The sequence below is a fragment of the Miniopterus natalensis genome, chromosome 2, assembly GCF_054644295.1.
Source record: "Miniopterus natalensis isolate mMinNat1 chromosome 2, mMinNat1.hap1, whole genome shotgun sequence".
In the NCBI taxonomy this organism is placed as follows: Eukaryota; Metazoa; Chordata; class Mammalia; order Chiroptera; family Miniopteridae; genus Miniopterus; species Miniopterus natalensis.
This window is the reverse complement of record NC_142082.1, coordinates 20690149-20717504: the sequence shown is the minus strand read 5'-3', so window position 1 is coordinate 20717504 and position 27356 is coordinate 20690149. Positions and strand designations below refer to the sequence as shown.

Here is a 27356-nt window from a genome sequence, read left to right as displayed (position 1 = left end):
TACAACTGAGGCCTAGATGTTACCGTTAGGGAAGAAACGCTCAGGGTGTCTAAACTGCAAGACCAGCAATATGAAAGGTCAGGAGGTCCAAACTGCATGACCAGTGATATGCTAGGGGAGAAAAGGTTACCCTGGGGGTGAGGTTCTTGTTTTCCAGTTTTGCCCCTTGCTATGCATCTGGGGCTTTCTGCCCTGGTGAGTTTCTGTACCTGGCCCATCATCCTTGCTCTGTTCATGTCTGTCTAACTGCCTATATAACATTCCCACTTGAGAAAAGAAAGGAGCAAGAAAACTCATTTAGTGAATACAAAGTCCTCCTTTGCCCTGTTGAACAATATATTCCAAAGTGTGCTCCAACACTGAGTGGCCTGGAGAATGGGGTTTGAGATCAATGAGACCTGGGTTCACGTGCTAGCTCCACCTTTGTGGCTGGGTGGATGTTACATGATTTTTAGCCTCATTTCCCCCCCGACTGGTAAAGAAACAAAAAAAAACACACAATTCCACCTACGTGAAATTGTTAATGTGACGTATGTGTAAAGGCACCTGGCAACAGGAAACTCAAATGTCAAATTACCCTTTCCTTTAAACTGGCTAATAAGTGAGTTTCTGTTGACTGAGTTCTATCGTCAATCTGTTCCTGTATATGTATCCCCATGGGAACCAAACTTCGAAGGATGTACACATCTTGGCAAAGAAAAAATAGAGATCATAGGAACCTTTAGAGGCCTGTATAGGTCTGGAAAGTCTTGGAATTGTCTGGAACCCATGGTGGCTTCCATTCCCTACTTAATAGCTCAATCACCCCAACATGGGGATCCTCCAGGCCTCCACCTTCTACCAATCTCAAATAAAAGAATCAAGTTAGGTAACTTCTAAGTTCCCAAAGCTTTGTTATGTTTCGATGTCTAATAAAACTAGTAACAAAATCATTTGGTTCTAAGGGGGAGTCTTAGAAAATTTGAAAATTTCATAAATTCAAGGTTTTAGGTGACGATAATCACTGTCATGAAGGCCCCAAGGGCTAAACACTATGCGAGCATTTTCACTGAGTTCTCGCGACCATCTCAGAAGGTGGGAACTGTTATCACCAGTTAGAAAACTGAAGCCCAGGCAGGGAAAATAACTGAGGCTGTGACCTGAAGCCAGGCTCAGCCGAGTGTTATTCTCTGACGCCTGCTCCTCTACCCGGTTTGCATGTCCTTCCTATTACACTGTCCCTCCTCTTAGACTCCTTCAGCACTAAGTCTGTGCCAGGTGACTTCACAGTTCCATGCCATCTCGTCCTGTTTTGGGGTTACATTTATCTCATGATAATTGCAGCCACTGCTGTGTCCCCATCCTCAAGCATATAATTTAGATTAAATAACCTACAAGTCACAACTGGGCTAAGAAACCTAGAATAGCGATGGCTTTCTTCTGGGGTAAAAACAGTTTTAGTTATCATACTGTTCTGTATTTCTGTGAAGTTTCAAACTTAAAAACAATTTCTCTTTAGTTAACTAGCCTCAGAAACTCTGCATGTTCCACTTTGAAACTGCAAATGCACTAAATATTTAGTAAATGAATGAATGTAGACAAAAAGAGTTTTGGCTCTGATTGGTCCGTAAATGCCTACACACACAGAAAATGATATACACATAATGCTATCCAAATCTGGGAGAAATTGGATTTGAAGAGCTTGAAAAGGCCTAAGTGGCAATTCATTTTGTTGCTCATTTTGAGTGAAGATGATAATTTCACTAATATACAAACTACAGAATCTTGGCCACATCACCTTTTTACTTCAACTGTAGAATGACCGTTAGCAGATCAAGTTTTTTCACACTTTGACCACTAGCCATACCAAGAAATTAATTTCCATCATGACCTCGCACATAGGCATTTATATCTGAAACGAATCTCATGGAGCAGTAGCTTATCCTTAACCTGTACAATGCACTTTGATATGTCACATTTTCTCTTATTAAAATACTGACTGCTGCTCACTAAAATGATCTCATGATCTATCTATAAAAGTGTGGAAAACCCTAAAGTCATCTCCTATTATTAAGAATAAAATTCTGTGAGAGAGGAGAAAGCTAATTCCCACCCTACTCTCCCCAAATTCTTAGGACGTGATGCGATTTCCATGGTCTTTAGCATTCGGTAAATGGCAGTGCCATCTCCTCCAGTCATATGACAGGAGTCCCTCCTGGCGGTTCAGGAGCACACTAGTGAAAAACACTTTTTGGAACTTTACAGGCTATGATGTCTTATGATGCAGCAAATGTGAAGAAAGTGACAGCGCTGATTTTTCTTAGTGGATCCCCAGCTAGGTTGTAAAATGGAGACTCTTATCTTTTCCTGCAATAAAACATAAATTTTCCTGCCCAGTCCCCCAGCCCTTTACTGGCCTGGCTAGTACTGAAAGTTTTTCCTGGTATTAACCTAGAAGAGACATAAAACATCAACTATTTTCTGTGGGCCATTCTGCAATGTTTACACAGCGCTGGCTCCTTGGAATGATTTAGTTTCCTATGACTTGAAAAATGCCAGGGCAGACAAGCAGTCTCAAAGCAAAACCAACAAGCACCCAATTACTTTGTTTGCACAGATGCAAAAGCGTGGAAATTTCTATGGTAAGGTCTGAATTCCAAAGTCTGTTTGTTTTGTTTTTAATTACACCCCCAGCCAAATGTATAAAATCCCACAAAATGAGTGCAGTGTCATCTTTTCTATTTTTAAACTGAAATATGGAGCTCATAAAAGTGAGGCTGTCGTAAATTTTCACTTGGGGATGAAAACCACCATAACTAGGGAAAAAATGCATACACGCACACTCAAATTTAACAGTGGTAAACAGTTTTTATTCAGGCAATGAAACATGGAAAAAATATATTAGTAATCATTATAATAATTTCATTTGTGTGAGTATAACTTTTACAAATATTTACCTGACATATAAAAGGGAAATTACTGTGCATATAAAATTTATGTAGATGATTATTCCACACAACACAATCCTGATAGCAGTAGTCAATGCCGCGTTCACTCCTCCAGACGAGGCTCCTCACACACTTCATGGCACCCGTGGGGACACAGTGGAAGCAGATGTGCAATTAACATTTACTTGTTGGCACATTAGTACAAATGGGTATCTACTGGCAAACACAGTTGCTAACAGCAACACTGAAAAGTTTACTGCTACCTCTGAGATTTAAAGAAATGCCTGGGTCCTGTCCCATCGGGTAAGAAGGACCAGGGCTGAGGCTGAGGGTGTGGTGACAGACTGTCCTGTATCTGGACTGGGGGTGGTTTCCGAGTTCCAATTTTTATAGGTCTGCTTGGGAATTATTTATATAGAATATTGGTCAACCATGTGACTAGGAAATACTTTTTGGAGTATATTTCAGATACCACTAAAAGGCAGAGAGGGAGAAAGTGGAATCTGTAGAGTTCTAAAGAATCGATACAAGGAAGGTTCAAACCACACCTCAGCTCCACGCCTGGCCTCCTCCAAATGAGTTAAGACTGTCAGCATCGCACGCAACATCTCTATGTTAGAACTATAACCAAATATATATATGTATATATATATATATGTAATAGCTGGAACCATATTATAGTTAATAAAGTCATTCCTTAGGAATCTTGTTTGTCCAAATCTAACTGCATGCTAAGAGGCACAGAAATGGGATTGCATTTGGACAAAGAACTACGAAAAGTGCAATCTTTAGTCTCCAGAATGCTAGCTCTGGGCACTAGGGAGGGTTTTCCCTGGAAATGCTGCCGTTTATATTGTCTCCCAGAGGAGAACCTTATAGACGTTTCTCCAATTTCTTTAGCTTTACTCTATGGGAGACTCAAGGTTTGAGTGATAAACTTGAGTGATAAGCTTTTTAAAAATCACTGGAATCTGGAGGTTAGTCAAACCTTTTTGGACAGAAGTCTCCTCAAAATATTTCTATTAAAGTCTTTGAACACAATGACTTCTTAGACCTTTGGCCTGACATTCTGGGATTCCCAGACTATATTTGTTCTCTAATAAGCAAATAATAATCTGCTATCTTTAAAATTCTTCAGAATATATACATTTTTACTTTAAAATCCTTTGCCTGAATCATTTAATCTTTCAACACTTAGAGTCTCTCTTTCCAACATGAGCTTAAAGTAAGAAACCAAGTCCGAGAATAAGCTTGTGTGGTCACAAAACCAAAACGAAAGACAATAGTCATGTACAGTTCAGTGAGATGGCTACTAATTATATTGAAAAAACAAAAGGGAATAAAGAGAGAGCGTTAGAGCTTTTATACCACTAGAAAAAGATGTGTGAATCATTTCCAGCTAGTGTACACAAGATTACCAGCCTTGCTCTTTAATAATTCCATTTTGAGCTGTAGAGCCACCAGCAAGCCCTCGGTTATCTTCCTTTAAAGCGAATGCTTCCCTCTGGCTGCTTTCGGACAGCCCAGGAACACCTGGGCAGTTTACTCCTCCTTTTCACAAACAGTACTAACTCGGGGCTGTCCAATAAAGACCTAAGTACTGGTGTAAGAGTTGCACAAAGTGTGGGGCAGGTGGAAAGGGTAACTGGATGGAAAGAAAATTCAACCTGAGTGATCCCCCAAAACCAAACGTAAATCTTCCCTTAGATTCCGTATCATTCTGGAAGGCGGCCAGATCCTCAGAGCTTTGCACAAGCACGTGTTTCTACACTCCCTAATTTGGGCTGGGTCTGAAGAAGCTAGAAACCATGTAAGAAAACTGGGCTTCTCAATATTTCCAGAACAATTTTACAGAACCAAAGGTTTGGGCAGGCCTTCAGGAGCTTCTCCCAATATAGTGAATCTCAGGAGGTCTGACGGTAACTGACCAGCCAACCAAGTGACAAACTGCTCAGTCTCCAACTAAAATACTTTAAGATAAAAACTACCTATCTACACGTTGGCCAAGTCAAAAACTTAAGAAATGGCTCTGGATCCAGTCTCAACAAGATCACCTAACAGTTCCCAACCATGATCTAGGCCAGCAACTTCCATTCATCTCTTTTCACTTTTGTAACTGTTTATTATTGCCCTAGGGGCCCACTCTAGCTATATTCTTACTCTCTGGAGTTCTAAAAGTTTGGAGTTGTGGGGGATTTTTTCTTCTTTTTAAAGAAAAACAACAACATACTTTATTCTGCCCAGTATATTCTCTTGATTTGTCAGCTGCACAAGCTACATTTTTATTCTTGTTGGAGCATATCCACCTATTTCATCAGAAGGAAGCACATATTCTTGCAACAGTCATGGCTGAGAGGCCAGTGGCAACTACTACTTAACATGGGCCCTCGCGTATTCCTTGTGCAGCAACTTTGCTCTAGGATCTAGTTTTTAAGGGGTCTCTTTTACCAGTGTGCTAGGGAAGGATTGTCGTCACCTGTTTTAACACATAGCTACCTTTTCTTATATACACAAGAAACCTAAAAAGAGGACCAGGATTTATAACGGAGACCACTAAAGCCTTCCATGCTTAAAACAGATCAACAGAAAACAAGTAAACATGGGCATGTCACCAAAATACAGCAGCAAAAGGTTTAGCAACGTTTCTTTCTGCAAAACACACAGCTCGTCTTCCTGGTAGGAGAGGACTGAACGAGGAAATCAGCGGCACCACCGGGAGACACCAGCCCTCTGCCGCTGAGACTACAGTACAGCTCGCACATTAATCCAGTGACGTTTTCAAGGCCCCAATGATTGTCAAGTCACTTCTCCAACCACAGATCACTTTTTGTTGTTCTTTTTTGTACAAAACGGTAAGACAACAGGCTTGAAAATACAGCCTAAGCACCAATTATGGTAAATGCATATTGGTAAAACGTGACTTCTGGCTTTAAGAGACATTATTGACCTCCCTGGGGCTAAAGATTGCACCCCTGTGAATAGTATACTTCTAAAGAAAAACTCATGTTTAGAGACCTATAGACGTTCTCCACCAGGCACAATTCACTGCTGAAGGTGGACCATGCAATAGTTCTACAGGAAAAGTACGAAAGTTACATGTTCTGAACATAGTGCATGTCACCATGAAGACCTTCAGGGTGCTAAGATTAAGACAAGGCCGCTTTAAAACACTTGCAGGGATTTGGTTTTGCCTATGAAATGCTGGGGAATTCACTGGCTACACGACAATTTTCCATTTGGGGGTTAATGGCCCCTCCACACTGAATGAGAGCTTGAGGAATTGGGTTCTCAGAGTGTGGATCTGCTCCCTTTACTCCCCTCCTCTAAGTGAAATGGCTTTTCTTTAAAAATATTCAAAAAGCACTGATTTTCAGAGTGTTTCACATGATTTTTACTGCCCATTTTGTTAAAAATTGTCTTTAGTTTGAAAGGACTTTTTTTGCCTTAAAGAAAAAAATCTGAAAAACAAGGCATCACACTTGTGAAAAACCAACTGTTTCTTCACCTTATAATTGCTGATGGGGTTACAGTTACCTTTTAATTATATAAGTTCATCTAAACCTTTTACAAGTAGATTTTCTTCACATATTTCAAATAGACAATAAAGAGGAAATGTTGGTTCTGTAGCAACAAGTGAAGCGGAGGACACAAAGTGGCTCTAGGACAGCCTAGCCACACCCCAGCTCCGAGGGAGCTCCGCTCTGCTGTGCCTGCAGGGGGCAGTCACCACCAGCCTGCCAACGAACCCCAAAGGGGTCACACTCACACTCGTCGAGGCTGAGGAGCATCTAAATACCAGGACAACAAATATGATGGCGAAGTCTTCCCTGGACGTGACACCTGAGCCGGGGTCATAAGTCATGACAGGCAGGAGTCAGGGGTGGTCACAAATTCTCAAGTTGGCATTCTGAGCCAGGACTTTCAAAATAGGCTTTTACATTTATGGAAAGAGGTTCTTCTGTAGAGTTCTTATCTGACTATGCTTCAAGGGAAAAAGAGCAGCAAGTGTAAGTATGTGTGTGTGTGTACAAATGGGTAGTCAGAGACCCTTCTTGTTCACAAATTAGAAGTAACAAAAACCAAATTACCTTCCTCAAATAAAACCATTAATACTGAAAATTAAATTTAAAAGATGAAATAAACAGGTCACACAAAAAATCAGACAGTAGCTACAAAATCACAAATTTAACGCACCTGGAAAAGTAAAGCTGACTTTAAAACGAATTAAGGACAGAGAAATCACAAACCCAACTTAGCAGCCTGTCTAACTGGCCCATCAGGTGACGAAGGACTCGATGGCCTGCTGCCACTCCTTCGGCGACTGTGGCACTCCAGGGTTTCTTCCAGGGCTGTGCGTCGGCAGCAAAGCGGGACAAGCAGTGGGCATGTGCTTTTTCAAAGTGTTTTTCTCTGCAAAGGGGCAACAATTCCTGGATAAGGCAATATAATTGTGGTCACGAGAGAAGCAGCCAAATGCAGATCCAGTGAGCTAACAGGGGAAACTCAGTCAGTCTTTCCCAGCTTTGCAATCAGCTCATCGCAGATTTTCGTCAGTTCTTCAATTTCTTGGTTCTGAAAGACAAACGATGTGATTATGCAGGTCATCTGCATCCTGAGATAAAGGCAATTATAACTACCAGTTTCAAGACTGGCTATACTCTAACTCAGTGGCTCTGAGCCTTTCTACGTCAGAGACTCATTAAAGAAAAGAGATCTCTATACCTTTCCCCCGGAAAACGCTTTGTGTGCACAGAGTTATGCTTAAATTGAGTCGGGGGTGAGGACTGTCACCGGCCCCTCTGCAGCTTGTCCACGAACCTCTTAGTTCTCAAATTTTCTTATCACAGGAATTCCCTGGAGTACCTTTTAAAAACACAAGTATCTGGACCTCACTCAATCCATAAGCATCTCCAGGGACTGGGGATTCTTGAGTCCTCACACCCCGGGAACACTGTCTTAGGGGTTATCAGACCCCATGGTAAGAATCCTGTCCTAACTGAATGGAGGCCACAGGCATGAATACACAATCGGAAACATAGGAAGAAAAACACTAGAGGTATGCAAAAGCTGAAGTCCAAGAATCGCTGAGCATCGAGAAATAAGGACCGCTGTTACCACCCGCAGCAGTTTCTCCACAGCGTACCACTGGCAATGCGGGCTGGGCAGTCTTTGTTGTGGGGCTGTCCTGTGCACTGTAGGCTGTTTGGCAGCATTTCTGGCCTCTCCCCACTAGATAGATGCAGTAGCATCTCCTAGTCATGACCATAAATATACCTCTAGACTGTGCCAACTGTGCCCTGGAGGGTAAAATTACAATGAAGGGGGAAGACGGCTTCATATATTAATTTAAAAAAACAAAAAGAAATTTTTAAAAAGGGAGCCTCAGAGCCCGACTAAGCAGCATTTGGTCCCTGAAGTTCAGTTAATGCCACTTCCTCTCTGTATCTCGCCTGTGGACAGTTCCCACCAGTGTGCCTGGGAGTTTCATGGTTTTGCCTTGTCTCCCCCTGAATCGGTTCACAAAGGAGCTAGAGTGAAGTGTCTGGGAAAAAGGTGAGGCCTCTTTCATCCAGATCCACTGCAAGCTACCACTGCCAACGACCAAAAGCAAGCGTCGCTGTGGTCACACCACGCCCCTTGTTGTACCTTCTGCTGAAGGGCCCTTTCCAGGGACTCCACTTTCATCTGCTCTTTCCGGAGCCCTGCGTGGAGAGCTGCACTCTCAGCCTTTGCTTTTGTTCGAACCTGAGCAATCTCTTCATTGGCTCTGTTTATGGTGTTTTGTTTGCAGAATAAAAAGACAAAAGGCACAGGGTTAGTCATCAGTCATGGCAAGGGGCAGGATAGGAACCACTGACATCTGTGAAGTGCAACCTAAAGGAACTGACTTCATGATGAGAAAAACAAAAGGAATCGCTGATCTAAATAATTTCAACTTTAATCTGTAAAAACTCAATTTACACACAACTAAGGACATTTCCATAGTGTAAACCAATGGCAGTTAATCTCAAAGGCCCCAGTGTCCTTCAAAATTCATATGTCACTGGAAAATGGAGTCACATGACAGTTTCTACAACAATCAAAAAGGTTTTGTGTATTTTTTTAACCCAGTACAGTAGCAAGCAGGATCATCTTCTGGATCATCACAGCTAAAGAGGCAGGATAACAACCATCTCATCTACCACACACAGTCCAAAAAGTGACTTTATTCATGTGGTGCAAAAGAAAGCTTTTAAAACACACACACACACACACACACACACACACACACACACGCCATCTGGAATTGCAAAACAGTGATTTTTTTCTTGCCTCCATCAATCTCACAACATATAAGAAAATTCTTATGTGCAAGTTCTTACTTGTCTAGTTTTTCTTCTGCGTGGATTTTCAGAGCCTGATATCTCTGTTCCTCTTGTTTAACTCTGGCTAAGTAATCCTGAGCACATTTTTTCAAGGCTTCTTCATTCTGTTCCAAAACAATAATTTAAAATAAAACAGGTCATTTTGTTTTTCTTCTACTAGTGACATACCATGTATGAGTGCTCATTTTCTTCAAAAACAAGAAAACCCAATTAATTCAGATGCCTTTAAATTATACTCTATGGTACGAATAAATCTACCAAAGAAATTCTAGATAATTTCTTCATGTATTGATTTTCAAATCATATAGCAAGGTTCAGTTACACCAGTACACCTGCTTTAGAAAGGCAGTTATTTAAATCTGAAAAGCAATCTGATTCCCATAGATAAATTGGCCAGTCTCATTTTTATTTGAATATGGAAAAAAAGAATGTTCACTGCCATAAATGTCTCATTGATGATGTGCAACTAAATTAAATCAATATGCCCACTTACACCTGAGCTTGAAACATTGTATTACTTTTCTCTAGAATATGCAGCCTGAATTTTTCAGAGCTGTATCTAGAATCCCTTTTACTTTTACTAATAGCAAATGGGTGAATTATCAAAACGAACATCTCTAGAATCCTCCTAAAGTCCAAGGGTTCCACAGTTCTTATACTCCATGCCACACTCTGGTTGTGTCTGGGGTTTACTGGCCTGACCCAGGAGAGGAATGACCAAGACATGCCACCCACTGGGCAAGATGCCTGAACAACCTCAGAAAGGGGGGGGGGCGGTTCTCCAGCTCACTGGAACAGAAGACACAGCCAACAGGGGACACTAGTCCCTATTTAAAGGCTACTCACACTCCTCTGGCATACACATCTGAAGATCTACTACCAAGAAAATACACCAGCAAGGAGATTCCAGAAGGAAAGGACATGCTACCTTCTTGAACCCCTCCAGAACACCTTTCAGGTTCTCATATCTCCTGAAGAGATCAGAAAGGGACCTTTCCACAGAATTAAGGTCAGCCAAGGCCTGTTCCTTCTCCATGGTCAGTTGCTGGAAGCTTTTCTGAGACGTCATACTTGTCCTTTGTTCATCTTCTGTGAATCACAATCAAAAGCAATGGCATCTTCAATCAACACAATGAGCGGCTGCCTTCCTTGAGCTAATAAGAATAAGCAGTGTTCTTTTTGGAGGGACCCAGCAGGGGACATTACGAAGTTCACACTCTCAAGGACTTACATTCTAGAAGTGAGATATATGGTGATAAGTGATGGGGGAAACAAAGCAGGGCATGAGGGGAGAGGTTCCTTTTTCATATAGAGTGGTCTCAGGAGAGATCTGAAGAGACCCCAAAGAACTGAGGGCAGGAACTCCCTGGAAGAATATTCCATGTAGAGGAGGGGAACAGCTGTGGCAAAGACTGTGTGCTGGGAGGGCATTAGGTGATGCGGACAATAGAAAATACCATTTTGGTGCTCAAGTGCAGAAAGGCCTGACTTTGACTTAGGGAGTCAGTCCTTACAATACGGGCAAGAAGAGGTTCTAAATTCAGTGCAGGATGATCAACCACTGTCACTTTGAAAAGGCACCCGTGGGTCTGACACAGGGAAGGTACAACTGGCAGTGGGGTAAGGACACTGCACCACCGGGGGTAGGAACAATGTGCCTAGGCTGTGAACGCTGGGTACCGGGTGGGGGGCTTTTCACAGAGCCCAAGTGTTTGCCATTCTCAAAAAAACACCCACTACAGCTGATCCCCATTACTCACGAATTCCATATTTGTGAATTTGCCTACTTACTAATATTCATTTGTAACCCTAAAATCAATACTTCTGGTGCATTCATGGTCATTCACAGACATGCACAGAATGGCAAAAAATTTGAGTCACCTGATGTGCACATCCTCAGCTGAGGTTGAAAAAGGTGATGCCTTCTTGCTCCCTACTGTAAAGAAGTGTCCTTTTCACATTCTATCTACTGCCTTTTTTGTGTGTGTGCTTTCTGTTGGTGATATTGCTATTTAAAATGGCCCCAAGTATAGTGCTACAGAGCTGTCTAGTGTTCCTAAGTGCAGGAAGCCTGTGACGTGCCTCACAGGGAAAATACATGTTTGATAAGCTTTGTTCACACTTGAGCTATAGCACCGTTGACCATCAGTTCAATGTTAATGAATCGACTATATCAAATAAGATGTCTTTAAACAGAAATACACATAAGACAAGATTATGTAGTCACAAAAATGCTGTGACCAGCAGCTTGCAGGAACCTAACCCTGTACTTCCCTAGAAGCAACAGATCAGTGTTTGCTAACTCAGTGCTTATGGCCACTTTATAGAATGTAACTACTGCAAATAATGAGAATCAACTATATCTAAGTGATGGACAAATGGAAGTTTATAACCTGATTTGAAAATCATCTATGGATCCTATGGCTTACACCCTAGAAAAAAATTTCCTTACCAATCATTTGGGCAATGGTCTTTTCATATTCAGCTACAATTTTCCTTAAAAATAAAAAAAAAATATTATCAGAAGAGAATTTTTAGACAATGCAAACTGGAGAAATGCTTTCACAATTAAACACATTAACATACAGGGTGGGGCAAAGATAGACTTACAGTCATTCATATGGAAAATAATACAATAAATAATATCTGTTTCGCATACTCACAACTGTGAACCTACTTTTGCCCCACCCTGAACTGGACAATTTCCATAGCCCGTTTATCCACTCTGGGATCTCTCTTTTTTAAACGTTAATGCAAGGTTTGTTAATGCTCAAAAAGGTTTTTCTTAAGATTTTCTATTTAACAAGCTTTCATTCTATTTGTAGAAACAACTGCCTTCACTTTTTTTTTTTTCCCCTATGTGAATGACCTCAAGGCAATAGATTAAGTTTGCTTAGACAAATCAATCTTTTACAAAGTAAGTTACAGTAGTCCCCCATTACCCATGGTTTCACTTTCTCGTTTTGGTTTCCTACAGTCAACCACAGTCTGAAAATATTAAATGGAAAATGCCAGAGGTAAACAACTCTTAAGTTTTAAATTTCACACCATTCTGAGAAATGTGATGAATCTTACACCATTTTGCTTGGTCCAGCCTGGTATGTGAATTACCCTTGTCCGGAGTTCCACGCTGTGTACATTGCTAGCCCATTAGTCACTGAGTAGACATCTGGGTTATCAGATCAACTGTTGAAGTATCACAGTGCTTGTGTTGAAGTCCCCCTTATTTTACTTAATATTGGCCCCAAAGTGCAAGAGTAGTGATGCTGGCAATTCGCATGTACCAGAGAGAAGCCATAAAGTGGTTCCTTCAAGTGAAAAGTGAGTACAGTACAAGAAGATATTTTGAGAGACAAACCACATGCACACAACAGTATATTGTTATAATCGTTTTATTTTATTATAGGTTATTATTGTTAATCTCTTATTGTGTCTAATTTATAAACTGAACTTTATCATAGGTGTATATGTATAGATTTTGGCACTATCTGCAGTTTCAGACATCTTTTGGGGGTCTCAGAACATATTGGTGGTGGATAAGGGGGGACTACTGTAATGACATTACGGGGGCTTTTTCTAAGAGATCTGATCTGAGTTTGGGCTTTCCTGGGCCCAATCCACCCATTCAGGCTTCTGTCCCCTCTGATTCACTTATAAATTTTCTTTCACTGCCCTAATCCCAAAGGTATTTTAGTTATTTAAAGACTTTAAAGATCACCCTGTAGTGTTAACCTTTCTTTAGGTGAAGTATAATAATGAACTGACTCTGTCCAGTGACAGTTCTCTTCCCTGTGACTCCTCAGTGAGAAACAGTGGCTCCCCTGATCCTCACTGATTGTGCCCATCACTTTGTCCCTGCATCCAAGTTTCTAATAATGGCTCCTGTAAGCTCTCCAAGGGCAGGGGCTGTCCCTTCCTCTCCACCATACCCAGCACGGGGTCTTACACCCAGTAAATGCTCAAAAACCCAAATAATAGAAGAGACACAAATTAGCATGGACATGTTTTAAATGTTTCCTAATCATTCAAGTGCTAACTATACAGTGTATAAAGTATTTATGCTTTTACTTTCTTCTTTGATGTATCTCTAATTACACAGCTCCTAACTCTCCTTTCTAGAGAGTGAGCAGCAAAAATAAAAAGATTTCAATTTAAAATTGTCAATCAATTCTGTTTTCTGTTCATATGTTTTTTATAATCTATTTAGTAGTTATAAGATTTGAAGCTACTATGTATAGTTAGCTTTTTAAAGTATTATGAATTATAATGCCTCCATAATTGAATGTCAGGAAATTTTATTACTCTGTATTTCAAATGGGTATTTTTGCACAAATCTGTCTTTTCAAAAGATAAGAATTATGTGAGTTCTGCTTACTTATGATGTTCCAAACACCCCCAAAATAAACTACAGTGTTTAGATATAATACCTAGTGAGCAATGCTCATGAAATATTATCAACCACAAATTAAGGTGTAAATAGCACAGCCCCAAGTTCTCAACATCTGGTTCTGTGGTAGCAAATACTTTCATCACTTCATTTGTATTAAATCTAATAATGCATAAAGGTATCCAACCCCTCACCCAAACCCAGTCTCACCTCATCTCCAAGACTTCTTGTCGGGTTTCTTCATATTTTTTTTTCCATTCATTTGCTTCAATCTCTTTAGTGATTATCTAGATTGTAAGAGAGAGAAAGCTTGGTTTTACCTACTCAATCTATTACAGCTTGAATATAAAATTGAAGACTGAAACAACACACAACCAGGTCCACCCTAGACATTCGCTATACATTAGGAATACAAAACCTCAACAACCTCTAGGCAATGCTCATAAGCATTTGGAAAAGTAACTCGTAGCCATATAGGATGCTGGAAATGTAGCCACCAGAGTAAAGGTGAGTAGACCATCACCTGGGAAAATTCTGAGTGGTAATTAAGATCTTTGTAAATCTGACCTCAGGCCAGGGTCTGGCTCTCAGCTCTGTAGGCCTAGAACACTGACTGGGAGAGGACGCCCAAGGCAGAGCATCTGTCTCACAGAGACTCACCTTAACCACAGGAGACACCAGTGCACCAATCTTAGGAGGAGAAACGAAACTGCCACAAAGTCAGAGCGTTAGAAGTTGGTGTGACCAGCATATTCTCTTTCTATACAGATTTCTTAATTGCTGGATAAGAACAGAGTCAGACAGCGGGAGTGAGTAGTTCAGTGCCTCCAACCAGGGCATCCATCTCACTAGAGGCAGGATCTTGTTAGTGCAGAGCCCACGGCCCTATTTGGGATGCCCATGCTAACTAACTGGAAAGAAATTCTCTAAATTCATTGCCTGAAACTCCATTTGCCCTGCACAGGGCTTGGAGGGGCCCGTTGTTATCATTTTATTTTTCTGTGATTCTCTCTTTCTAATTGGTACATTTTACTTTGGTGCCTTTAATGAGGATCTCAAGATCCTAGAAACCAGCTTATCTGCTTCGGTGACTAAACACATCTTTGCTTTGATTCATTAGGAAGTCATCTCATAGTTTAACTCTCAGGAAGAAGATGAAGTCACTTTTCTCATTTACAAGATTTTGGGGGGTTTCCTCACCACTGCTCCCAAGTTTTGACAATAAGACATCTCTTGCTGCCAACCTAATGCTATTTTTTAAAGCTTTAAGAAGCCTGTATCATAGGTACTTAATTACTTCCATATTATGAAAATTGCTCCAGCTTCTTTTAAAAAAGGTGGACTCATTAAGTAATACACAAACCAAATACATAAAATATAGCACAGAAATATAATAGGAGAGGGTAGTAACTGATTACTAGCATATAACAGCATCTTTCATATTTTTCAGATTTTCCAAGAAAAGTGAACAGAGGTTGCTCAAGAAACATGATAAAGGCATTTAAGAGTTGAATTAAAGAATAGATGAAAACAGGAAACAACTGTATATTAGTGCAAGTCTAGAATTTAAGGAATTTTTATATATGAGCATATATCCTCTGTAAAATGAAGGCACTAATTTAGATACATATGCGGACAAAGTTGGCAAAATTTGACATTGAAAATTTCAAGGCTAAAAGATAGAAGTCAAAATTCGTAAGGATATTTCGGCACGCCAGCTTTTGTCCCTGCACACCACAATGTCAAGACCCTAGCACCAGTGTGGTGTTTCACAGGGAGCCCTTTATATGAGAGCTAAACGAGCTGCAGGAAACACGAACTTCCAGCTGGGGATAACTCAGGCCAACAGAGATGGAATCTGCCCACTACACATGGGCTTCACAAAGAAATGGAGCGATAAGAGGATGGAACAAGAGAGCCTTTACCTCTTCTCTTATCAGGGTGAGCACGGCTGTCTTATCTGATTCACTGAGGCAGATGCCATCCAGGGGGCTCTCTCCTCCACAGGCCACGGACATAGGGGCCTTCTCTACAGGGGACTCCAGCATTTCCTGGGGAGGGGGGGAAGAGGTTACATTCATTATGTTTAATCTTTAGCTTCTTAATCCCAAATATCAATAATTTCTTCATTACTACATTGATCGCAATCTTTAAAAACATGTTTAAAGTTAAAAAAACAGAACAGTACAGTTGAGCATCAACCTAGGATCCAGGAGGTCAAGGTTCGATTCCTGGTCAGGGCACATGCCCAGGTTGCGGGCTCGATCCCCAGTAGGGGGTGTGCAGGAGGCAGCCGATCAATGAGGACTCTCATCACTGGTGTTTCATCATTGATGTTTCTCTCTCTCTCTTTCCCTTTCCTCTCTCCCTCCCTCTTTCTGAAATCAATAAAGATATATTAAAAATAAAATATTCTTTAATAAAAAAGAAACTGGTGATGTCTCACCAAGTTTTAGAGGAAAAAAAAGAAATCAAGTCTAGTTACAGTGCTATCTAAAGGAAAAACTTGTTCTAATGATTATCAGGGGTGTCTTGCTTGTTTAACAGATTAGCCTAGAGGAGTTTTCTAATCATCCCAGAAAAGAGAGTGTAAATATCATAGTGGTCAGTTACCAAAGAATTACATGTAAAAAAGAGAAAACTATACATGGTCCATAGCTCATCTTTCAAGGGGTTTCTGGGAATGATGTGTTCCATGTAAATAAATTTTCAAAGAAAAGTCCTTTTTTTTAACATATTAATGCTTTGTGTGTCTATGTAGTCACTATGGATGGCAATGTTTCTAAAATATATTACTAACTTTCAGGCCTAAGAAAGCAGAAATGGCTAATTTATCTGACCCCATCCCAGCCTGGACGATTAAATATCACCGGGAACGTCTATGCTCTGCAGAGATGTGTGTGGCAGCCCAGCAATACTGTCAGGTGTGCACCATTATGGGTTACTGACAAAGTGGTCGCGTGGAAGTCAAGATCTGTGTCTGTACTCCCATTTTTGGTTCTTCCTTGCTATTGAGTTTTCAGCGCTTCACTTTCTGATGCACCCCTTGTTTTATGATAAACTCAGGTTCTAGAGAGCCACATTTGGTTAGTATTTTATTTTTCACAAGGATATAGGTTCTGTACTATTTTCCTTCCTAGAAGGTATTTTTTGGGCTATTTTCCCCTTACCTATACAAGTAAACTTTTTGTATAAATGGGGAAAAAGCTCAACAAATAACATCCAAAATGTCAGCCAAAGTGACCTAGGAATAATCTTAAATGTCAATATAACTTACCAATAATTATTGATCATAATCAGTTCTCTGGTATCTTTTTTGAACCAAGGCTGAGCATAAAGTCCAAGGTTCACTTAGACCAGGGGTCTTTAAACTTGTCAGGTTATTATAGGCTCATCCTGTCTCTAGAAAGTACTAAAAAATACACAGTTTTGTAGACAGCGTCATAGGCCTCATCCAATATAGAAACTGGGCTTCGGCCACAGAAAAGGGACATGCAAAGCCACAGCTGGCAGTGCCTGCTTCCAGCAGCATTTGGAGGAGGGCAGCCCATGATGCTGACAGAAGTCTATAATCCCCTCAGAGCACACTCTATCTTGGGATAGATCTTTCACTAGAGCCAGAAGCCACTTGTGGTGTGAAGCGTCTAATGGCCCCAATGACCCCCATCTCCTGGTACTGACCCTCTCATGCAATCTCTTCCCCTTGTGGCAGGCTAGACCTAAGGACTCACTTCTAAAGGACAGAATATGGTACAAGTCATGGGATGTCACTTCTGATATGAGTTTATAAAAAGACTCTAGCTTCCACACAGTGAGAAGCTCCATGGAGAGGTCCACATGACAAGGAACTGATGGCACTGTCAACAGCTAGTGAGGACCTGAGATGTGCCAATAGCCACATGAGTGAGCCTGGAAGTGACTGTAGCCCTAGTCAATACCTTGACTGTAGCCCCTACAAAGCAGTCTCAGGAATCCTGACCCAGAAATGATGGCATGGTAAATGTTTGTTGTGGTTAACTGATACACCCCTGGACATTTGATCATTCCATTAACTTCCCGTGCCACGTTTTATGAAGAGGCTTTCTCATAACCTTGCTTCCTGCAGGGAGATAACGCACTAAGTAAAACTAACATATTTGGTTTACCTTGTTATATTTCCGAATTTAAAGTCTGTCTTTTGTGAATGTTTATGATTCTAAGCAAGAATCCCCAACTCAATACAACTCTAGAAACTAACCCCTCTGGGCCTCCTGTGACCCTGTTACCAAGAATTTGGTAAATAAGCAAGCCAAAAGTTTTCTTAGTAAGGAAAATATCAGTATCTATGCTGGAGTTCAGCACCTCATGCGTGCGTTGAAGGGATAAATAAATTCAGCCTGCCTGCTTGTTTAACAACTTCTAGCTAACAAAAGTGGTGTCTGGAGGAAGAAGCATTCTGAGGTAGAAGTACAAGGTCAGACCTCAAATGGTGGCAAATGTTTCCAGATGAGCATGCTCTGCAGCCTGCAGTTCTCCCCTGGGTCACTCCCCTATCTGGTGGCATACCAGGAGACTCATGATCAAAATGCAAAGGCTCTTATGAGCTAAGGGCAGGAATTAATGCCATGGCCTATTTCAGCCACCTCTTCCAGTCCCCTAGGACTTAACCTTTTATATTCCTTGGTCCTTTATGTTATCAGAAGTGTAGAAAGCCTACAGAAGGTACTGTCACAAAGCACTGGCCTGACAATCTCCTCCTGGACTAGGCAATCTCTTACGTATTTAATAATGATGCTAAATCCAACCAATCATGTCCTTCCAAAAGGGTTCCACATTTCATGTCCCCTAATATTTCTCCCTGTCCCACCAAGCATTCACAACTGAGAACCAACAAAGACCTCTCTATCAACAGTGGAACTCCATGGAGTCCTGGTTGCAAGCTTACAGTGAGCACAGTGACACAAGGTAATTCTCCTTGCCCATGTCCCTATGGCAGAGGAATGAGCATCACTAATCTGTCACAGCATGTTGAATGTGCTCACCCCATCACCTGCTGCTGAACCCACGGGAGCAGGGCCACCCCTGCTACTTCTCTAACAGAGACACGCTTGGAAAAGCCAAACAAAACTCAACTTTTAACGAGTTTAAGACTTCCTAAAAAAATAGATTCCTAAGTGAAAATGCTGCAGACCAATAGCTGAGAAGCAACATTAGAGACTTAACGCCCACCGCTCACCTGCACTCTGGCCTTAGTTCTTTTGCCCTGGCCACCAGCCACGATGGGCGTGAGACTGCAAAAGAAATAGGCTCCAAAGCAACCCAGGGAGGCTTTAAGAAGTAAATGCTAGATTAAACAGATTTCTTTATTCAATGTTTTGAATACTGCAATTTCCCTATGCAACATTTATTCAACATTCTAAAGAGATTAATTTATTTTAGGAAGTTCAACTGGGGTTACTTTAAAAAGATCACAACATACAATATGCTCTTCACCACCTGGCTTTAGAGATAAGAGCTCTCCATTTTTCTTCCTCACTCTTTCCCGCCGTTTCCTATCAACATCACACCACCTTATAGTAACCTCACAACCACTCTGACGAGGATGATTACAGATGAGCAAGTTGGGAATCGGAAGTTTAACCAGTTTGTTTCAAGAATGGGGTCAACCACCTGAATCTGCGGCCACACAAACGCTTGGTCCACTCAACACATCCTCTTTCAATCATGCTTTTGCTATTTTCATACTGAAAATACCCGAAAGAGTTCCCACAGCACTTGGTAAACTTCGAAAGGAACTGGTTTCCGCAGGTGCGCCAGCAGGCTGCTCCGGCCACGCAGTGTGGGGTGCTGCCCTCTCGCTGCTGGCGAAGGCAGGCGCCCCTCTCTCTCAGATGAGGGATCCCAGCTTAAGTCTGTGCGTGGCTGCGCTGGGATGAGATGGACTCACTCCCAAAATGCTAAGGATCAGATGAGTTTCCAAGCAAAAGTGATTCTGTCCAGAAACAAACGTCACTAACATGTGAGGCCACCGTGAGGAGACAATGCCACCGAGTCCCTGTGTGCTCTGTGCTCGCCTTCCTTTGGCTCAGGCTTCCACAGGCTCCTGCTCCATCCACCTTTACTTCTGCCCACTCTACCTCCTCTAGGGAAGTACCAGGGCCGCCACCCAACAGTGAGTCCTGAAGACAAGCCAAATGGAAAGACATTCTACAAAACAACTAGTACTCTTCAGAAGTGTCAAGGTCGGGAAAGACAAAGACAAAGACAGACTGAGGAGCTGTGACAGATTAAAGGAGACAGAGGACACAGGAACTAAATGCAATGTAGGATCCGACACCACAGAGAGACAGTACTGGGACAACTGATAAAATTTAAATATGGTTTATGGATTAGAGAATACTGTGTCAGTGTTAGTTGATTTTGATAATTGTGCTAATTATGTAAATTGTGAACATCTGAGTAGGGGTGAAAGAGTTAGTTATGCTTTGTACTATTTCTGTAAGTCTAAAAGTTTTTTAAAATTTTTGTTTTTCATTAGCTCAGATTCAGCCTTCCTGACTCTGCCATGCAGCCTGTCAGCCCTGGCTCCCACAGTCCCAGGAACACATTCTAGTATAACCTTCACCACAGGTGTGGTTGGTTTCCATTCTGTACCTACTGCCAGTGCTGTTCAAAAGAAATATAGTGCAAGCCATATGCAATTTAAAAATTCTCAGTAGCCATATTTACAAAGTAAAAAGCAGCAGGCAAGATTAACTTTAATAATATAGTTTAGTTAACCCAACATATTCAAAATATTATCTTCTCAACATGTAATCACTATAAAGTTAGAGGCACTTTCCTTCCTTTTTATACAAATCAAAAAGAGGTTGTATTTAGACTTACAGGACACCTCAGTTCAGACTAGCTACAGCTCAAGGGCTCTGTTGCACATGCATGAGGGGTGCTGTCCAGGAAATCTCAGGATAGGCTATGAGCCCCAAGTGAAGAAGTTGTGTTTTATTTATATTTTATTCCCATCACCAAACACTGACCAGAATTTATTTAAAGATTTAATATGGGCTTCAAAACAAATGCTGAAAAAAATCTAAGCTCCACTTAACTATCCCCCACCCCAAAGTGTAGGAACTTACAGGCACAGTAGATCCATCTTTCTCCATCTTCTGGCACGTCTCTTTTTCTATGCCTAAAACACAGAGAGTCATTTTTGTAGTTATCCCAAGAAGTCAGTTCCTTTCCTCCCTAGTGAATGACACTTGGAAGCCCCAGCACAGGCCGAGAATAACATCTGCAAATACACGAACGGCACTTCAAGATTTTCACAGGAACACTGGCTTTCTGTCAACCACTGTGTTGTCCATGTTAAAAGTCCAAAATAGTTAGCAGAAAAAGGAGTGTGGAGTTAAGTCAGCCATAAACGAACCCACAATCTTCAGGTGGAAGGAACAGCAAGGCTGCCCCCTTGTGTCCACGTCCTAACCATGGGATTATTCCAGGAAGAGGAAACCGTAACACCGAATGCTACTTTATTGCCAAGTCTTAAACTCCAGCCCAAAAGGGTACTCTCAATCTAATCAGTGTAGCGGTATCAGTCAAAACAATAAGCTCCAAATTGCAATGCCCACAAAACTAAATCCACTTTCTACCTCCCACTCTACCACCAGAGGCAACATTTAAAGAAAACCAACACTACACTTTTTCTAATTAAAGGAATATGCTCTCACTGAAGACATATTTTTATTGATTTTTTAGAGAGAGAGGAAGGCAGAATGAGAGAGAAAAACACTGATGTGAGAACGAAACATCAATCGGCTACCTCCTGCATGGCCCCCCCCAATGGGGATCAAGCACGCAAACTGGGCATGTGCCCTAACCAGGAACTGAATGAGCAACCCTTGGGTGCACAGGATGACTACCGACCAACTGAACCACATTGGTCAGGGCTGAAGACAATTTTAAAATAATGGAAATGCATAAAAAATTTTAAAGACTACAATCTCCCACAAAGCAGTAACGAATTACTATTTTAGCATACTATCTGTAATGAATTATTTTTAAAACACAAATGTGACTATCGCTACTCTTATTAAAACCTTCAGTGGCTCCCCTCCACCTATAGGATCAAGCCCAAGTTCCTCAGTACCACTTCATTTTCCCGCTTAACCCATACTCACAGAGCTACTGGGCATTGTACCCACATGGCAGGTTCCTTCCCATCCCTGAGAGATTCTTGTTCTCTGGTGTACAAGTCTGTATCTATCAAGACCTAGCTCCAAGGTTACCTTCCCCGTAAATGTTCTTTGATTCACCTGACAGAGCCAGTACACCCGTCCACTTCCACACCCCCACATCCCCATGACCTCTGCTTGCTTCCTTGATATGGCTAATCAGTTACACACAGTGACACACTACCTGTCTGAGGATAGCACTGTATCTAACAGAACCGCAGCTCTACAAATTTCTGTTGGAGGAATTTTCTCAGAGTGAGGAAGAATATAATTCAACAAATATACTATGCACCTGCACCCGAGGAAATTCAAGGATAGTCCTTAACCTCGAGAGTTAATCAAAGATACCCTTTTATACTTAATACACAAAACAGGAATAGTAAGAAGAAATATGTTGGGAGCATACAGCGCAGTGGGAGCCAAGTGACATTTCTGAAACATACCCAAAAGGATGGGCAGAATTTTTATAGGAGATGGCAAAGAAAGATATTTCGAAGAAAAGAAATAAGTGTAGCCCACCTAACTGGGTAAGGGGGTATAAAGGGAAATGGCAAATGAAGTCTTGAGAAAGAAGTTAGAGCAGAAAGAGGCCTGGGAAGAAATCTGGAACTGCCTGGCAGATTTATTTTATAGATGAAAAACAGACCTGGACGCAGGGAAGTGGCCAGGGTAATAACTCTCACAAAGTCCCGATTTCCACCCACTTCCCTAGTTTGATGATAGAACATGATTTCTTTAATTCTAGGTATAAAAGTCCCCAAAATTAAGTTATGGTGCTGAAGATCTGACTTAATAATGTTTAATGTAGTCAGGAACATGGTTCTAAACATTTCACAAGTCAAGTTTAGGGCCACAGATATAACTTGGGACCTAGAAAGAGGGCCTCAGCTCTAGAGTGTTTTAAGAGTCCAACAGCAAGAAGCTTCAGCACAGGTGAGTCGATCTAGGTTCTTATTTGAACATTAAGAAGGATTTTATAGGGCGTCAATTTCAGTCTACCACATCTGTGAAAAGGAAAATTTATAATAGTCTAGTGTAATGAAAATAAGCTCTTCACACTTTAGCACTGTGGCTAAAAGACCAGGGACCAGACTGCTGTAGTCTGAATCCTAGTTCTGCCATTTACTAGCCATTTACAAGTGACTTTGGTTGAGTTACTTAACTTCTGTGTCTCACTTTCCTTCTCTGAAAAATGGTGAAAAAACAATACCTAGCAAGGATTAATGAGTTAGTACATGCAAAGCACTTAGAACAATACCTGCACGTGGTAAGAAATTACATGTTAGTATTACTTCTGTAAGTCAAACAAGGAATACAATAATCACAACATGGTTATAGGCCACTATACTTTGAGATGTGGCCACAGTAAAATAAATTATAATATTCAAGCAATCACCACACATTAGTGTCTCCTGAACATCCTGCCACATTTATCCATATGCCCTTGGTATTTGATTAAGACACCCTTTTGTGTCTCTGTTCTAGGTAAAGAAGCAAAGCTTAGATCAGCATCCTATATCCATCCTTCAGGTGACCAAATTCCCTAATCTCTTTAAGGCTTCTCCGCCTTTAGGCTTTCAGGCATTTCTATGCTTATGTACATTAGAAAGATGAAGATATGCTTCCATACCTGCTTCTGAGGATGAAAACGCATGATTTATGGTAGACACAGGAACATTGGAACATTCAAAGTACTCCAGGTCTTCCTCTGGCTCACCTTTCACCTCGGCCCCAGCTGATTTCTGAACAGATGAAGTGGATGCCAGTTTCTCCTCATCGGTAGCATGGCCATCCCTGTTAGAAATGTCTGAAATCTGGGAAATCACTGCTCCTTCATCCTGGGAAATAAAACAGAGGAGATACTACCATCAGGACAAACGGGGAAAGGGGCATCTCAGAGCAGCCACTATTCCATATAGATATCTGATCAGAGTTAACCACAGACTTGAGTACAAATCAAGGAAGAAGCTGGAGTCCCTCGATCAAAACACAAAATGTTGTCTTTTCTAGAACCTAGCTTTTGTGTTTCAAATCTGAGGTTTGATAAATTAACCTTTTTTAGACTAAATTTATAACAAGAAGTTGAAGTGGTACAAGGCAGTGGTTTTCAAATATTTTACTCAAATACTTCCTAAATTTAAAAAAATATATTTATGTACCCCATTGTATTTTCAGGTGTCACCTAAAAACTTTTCAGCATAAGTTCAAATAATTGCAAAGGATATAATATCTGGTGTAGTTTAAATAGTGCCTTGCTTAATTGAATGTAGTTATTCTAAAGATCCTATAATCTATTTAAAATCGGGTATAAACAACCTCTTTAATAGTCAGAAATTTACATCATTCCTTTTCCTTTCTGAATCTGTATTCCAATCTACTTCCATCAACTCAGGTTCTCCTATTTTGTTGAAAGTGATGAGTTGAAAAACTGCCTGACTTTAAAAAACATTATCAGGTCATTGGAGCCAATCACCTTAAAACCTACATAAATATTTCAAATCTCTGTGTGGCGCCCCAGAGATTTCACACCCAGTGGTAATGCACCTCAGTAAGATTTAAAATGGGTGAGAGGGAATTTAAAAAAAAAATGAAATAAGGGTAATTGTGAAAGGGTTCCCTAGTCCTGAGGGGCCTTTTCAGATCAGTTTAGGAAGTTGGTTTTCATAAAGCTGAGTGCTCCAACACCTAGTGGGAAGCCTTCATTAACCACCACCACCCACCCTAGGGTGGGGAAGCAATCAAAGTTTGAGGGCCACTAGTCTAAGAGACGTTCTGGTCATAGACAGGCTTACCTGATGACACCCATCCAAAGCAAGGGACTGTGTTTCATATTTCTTCACCTTACAGCCACTCCTGGAAGAAAAAAAATAACCAGGCTGGTTTGGAATCTCACTGACAACTTCTGAGCCATGAGATGGAGCAGAGACAGCAGTGTGTGCAGATAGAAGCCAAGGCATATAGCACCACACGTCATACATCTACACGTCAGACGGGAATAGCTTTTACGTCTCTGAATCTTCTTTCGAGAGACAGGGCAAGCAAAGAACTAGAGTGCAGTTCATTCTCTGAAAAGACTTCCTCGCGAGCTTCTGTGGGACGTTAAAGCCCTCCAGTTTTTAATTACACACCACCAAAGCCTTTGAGAGAGCAGCCTTAGCACCTAGAGACATTCGGTTCATCTGATCCTCATTCACTTGGGCTTTGACATTCATTAGAAAAATTACCACGCTGGACCAGATTCTTTAAAAATTCTTTATTGCACTAAAAGCCACCGAAGTCTGATAAGACAGCTCCAGACCTGTGTGCTAACAGAGTAGAACTGTGGTTAACAGAAAGTATAAAAAGAAAAATATCTGTGTAAACTGTTACCATTCCTATTAAGTAGTAAGATGGAAAGGAACACCATGGCTGGAACTAGGGAAAACTCAAATCACCTGTTATTTTTAAACTAGCACATAATTTGCGATCGGAAGACTATGTTCAAATTCTCTTGTTTGAGTGAACTTTAAATTTCCAGTAATATCACTCTGACAATAAAACAGTAATCTGCAACTTTTTCTTCTTGCGTGGAGAAACAAAAGGCAAGCATATATGTTACCAAAATGTACACAACCACTCTCGTTTATGATTTTCTTTCCTAATGCTTGAAGGTCCCCCTTGCCACCAAACTCAAGTTGGTGGTCCACGAGAATCCCAATCATAGTATGATGTCTCCATTTTATCCCCTGCTCCAACCCAGCAGCGTTATCCTATCAAAAAAGCCAATGATTTCTAACATTAAATAGCAGAGCAGTCCCTGAACCCCTGCCCAGATGATCTTGGGGCCAAGCCAGCATTCAGTATCAAAGCACTACACAAGGCGTGCCAAGGCAGGGGCGCAAGCTCGGCACCTAAGGTGGGAAGGCCGATCTCCACTCCTTCAGGTACAGACAATCGCAAGGCTAAGCTGACTCATGAAGTGGCCAATGAAATGCAAAAAAATAATCAGAAGGTCAAACTCAGAACCGGAAGCCAACATGCTGTGGAGAGATGGTTTGGGGAAGATGGGAGAGAAACTGCCAATAGTCTCAAGGACAAACAGAAACCACAGCAGGGATACTTACAACAGAAAACAGAGAAATTTCACTTGTTCAGTAGTCCTGATGCACCAACAAAATCAGAGACAGGAAAGAGACAGACAGATGGAGAAAAAAACGTGTAAAGCCTGGGATATTTATCTCTAGTCTGGCAGATGTAAAGGCTGCAAAGTTCTTTCTGTGGGGTGAATACAAATTAAAAATGTCATATTCATGAATGTTATCACTGGTGAGTGAATGATTATCGGAGCCTCAACTCTAAAGAGTAAGAGTGGTAGAAACATTCAGAAATGCCATATATTCAAACTTATAGATGAAAAGGTAAACAACATTTCAGGGCTGAGCACGTTTACTCTTAAATGTCTAGTCATTCGGACTAAGGCAATGCATGAATAAAAATATAGTTGAAAATGTATCTGCTATGTCTACTGTAGGAGTGTGTCACTAAGACATCTAAAATAATTTTACTTACTTTATCTTACTTGATCCACAAAAATCCCATCATAGTACGATGTCTCCATTTTATAGAAGAATCTGAGACACCAATTACATGTCTTTTAAAAAGTCACACAAGTAACTGCTAACAGGACTTCTAACTTTCCACTAGATTCTACTGCCACATGTATACTTTGTCTTTCCTACCAATGAAGGGATTTGCTAAATAAAATCACAAAGTTACACAGAGGTTGGGGACCCTTCTTGGAGACAAGAATGTTGATTGAATAAAATTTTTTAAAAAAATCTGTAAGGTGTATTATTAGACCAAGAAGTCCATTCACCAAAACCAGAATAGGAGGACAATAAGAGGTGAGGTTGGTAGGATTCGAGAGAGGGTGCTTCTTGCTACTGAAAATAAGGTGTAGGACAAATTTCCCTCCCTTTGGCCCAGATTTATCTGACATGAATGCACTGGCTACATGCCTTCAACATGTAACTCTTAGAAAGGCTCCCAAATGACTTATCAACCTTGCCAGGCAGAGGCACCCCATACATACGATTCGCCGTGTCAGGAAGCCATGACCTGGCCAATACATACCCCAAACACTGTCTAGACAAAAGTAATTAACCTTAGCCACAGAAGAGCACTTTGAGGACACCTGATCAGTCATATTTTTCAGCAACCATTTAACTGCTCATATGTAATCAAAGAACAGATCAACAACTACTAATGACATTTTATTCCCCGAGACATTCTCAAGTTGCCGAAGAACTGATTCCTACGTTGCTCAAGCTTCTTGGTCCTGGTTGACGCTTTCTGCTCTTTAAACCTTTCCCTTTAGTGTAATTCACCATGCCATTAAGCATTTTTCTTGAAGTCATAGTAAGGCTAAAAATTATTTCCCTACTGATCTATGGTGGCAACTAAAATACGGTATTTCTTTTCGTCCCTTTCA

General features: G+C 41.0%; 1 protein-coding gene across 2 annotated transcripts in view; it reads right to left on the bottom strand.

Moving 5' to 3' along the window:
* Positions 1-2607: 2607 nt before the first annotated feature.
* Positions 2608-27356, bottom strand: part of TACC1 (transforming acidic coiled-coil containing protein 1) — a 67101-nt gene continuing 42352 nt past the window's right edge. Inside the window, exons 4-13 of one of the 2 annotated variants that reach the window (XM_087814182.1) lie at positions 24679-24739; positions 23517-23724; positions 20792-20844; positions 15605-15730; positions 13890-13966; positions 11745-11788; positions 10221-10381; positions 9290-9396; positions 8574-8694; positions 2608-7499 (exon numbers count right to left, since the gene is read on the bottom strand). In XM_087814182.1, coding sequence (XP_087670308.1) covers positions 7431-7499; positions 8574-8694; positions 9290-9396; positions 10221-10381; positions 11745-11788; positions 13890-13966; positions 15605-15730; positions 20792-20844; positions 23517-23724; positions 24679-24739 — 1027 coding nt within the window. In that variant the 3' untranslated portion in view covers positions 2608-7430. The remainder of the gene's footprint in view (positions 7500-8573; positions 8695-9289; positions 9397-10220; positions 10382-11744; positions 11789-13889; positions 13967-15604; positions 15731-20791; positions 20845-23516; positions 23725-24678; positions 24740-27356) is intronic. The other variant, XM_087814183.1, reaches the window with a different exon arrangement.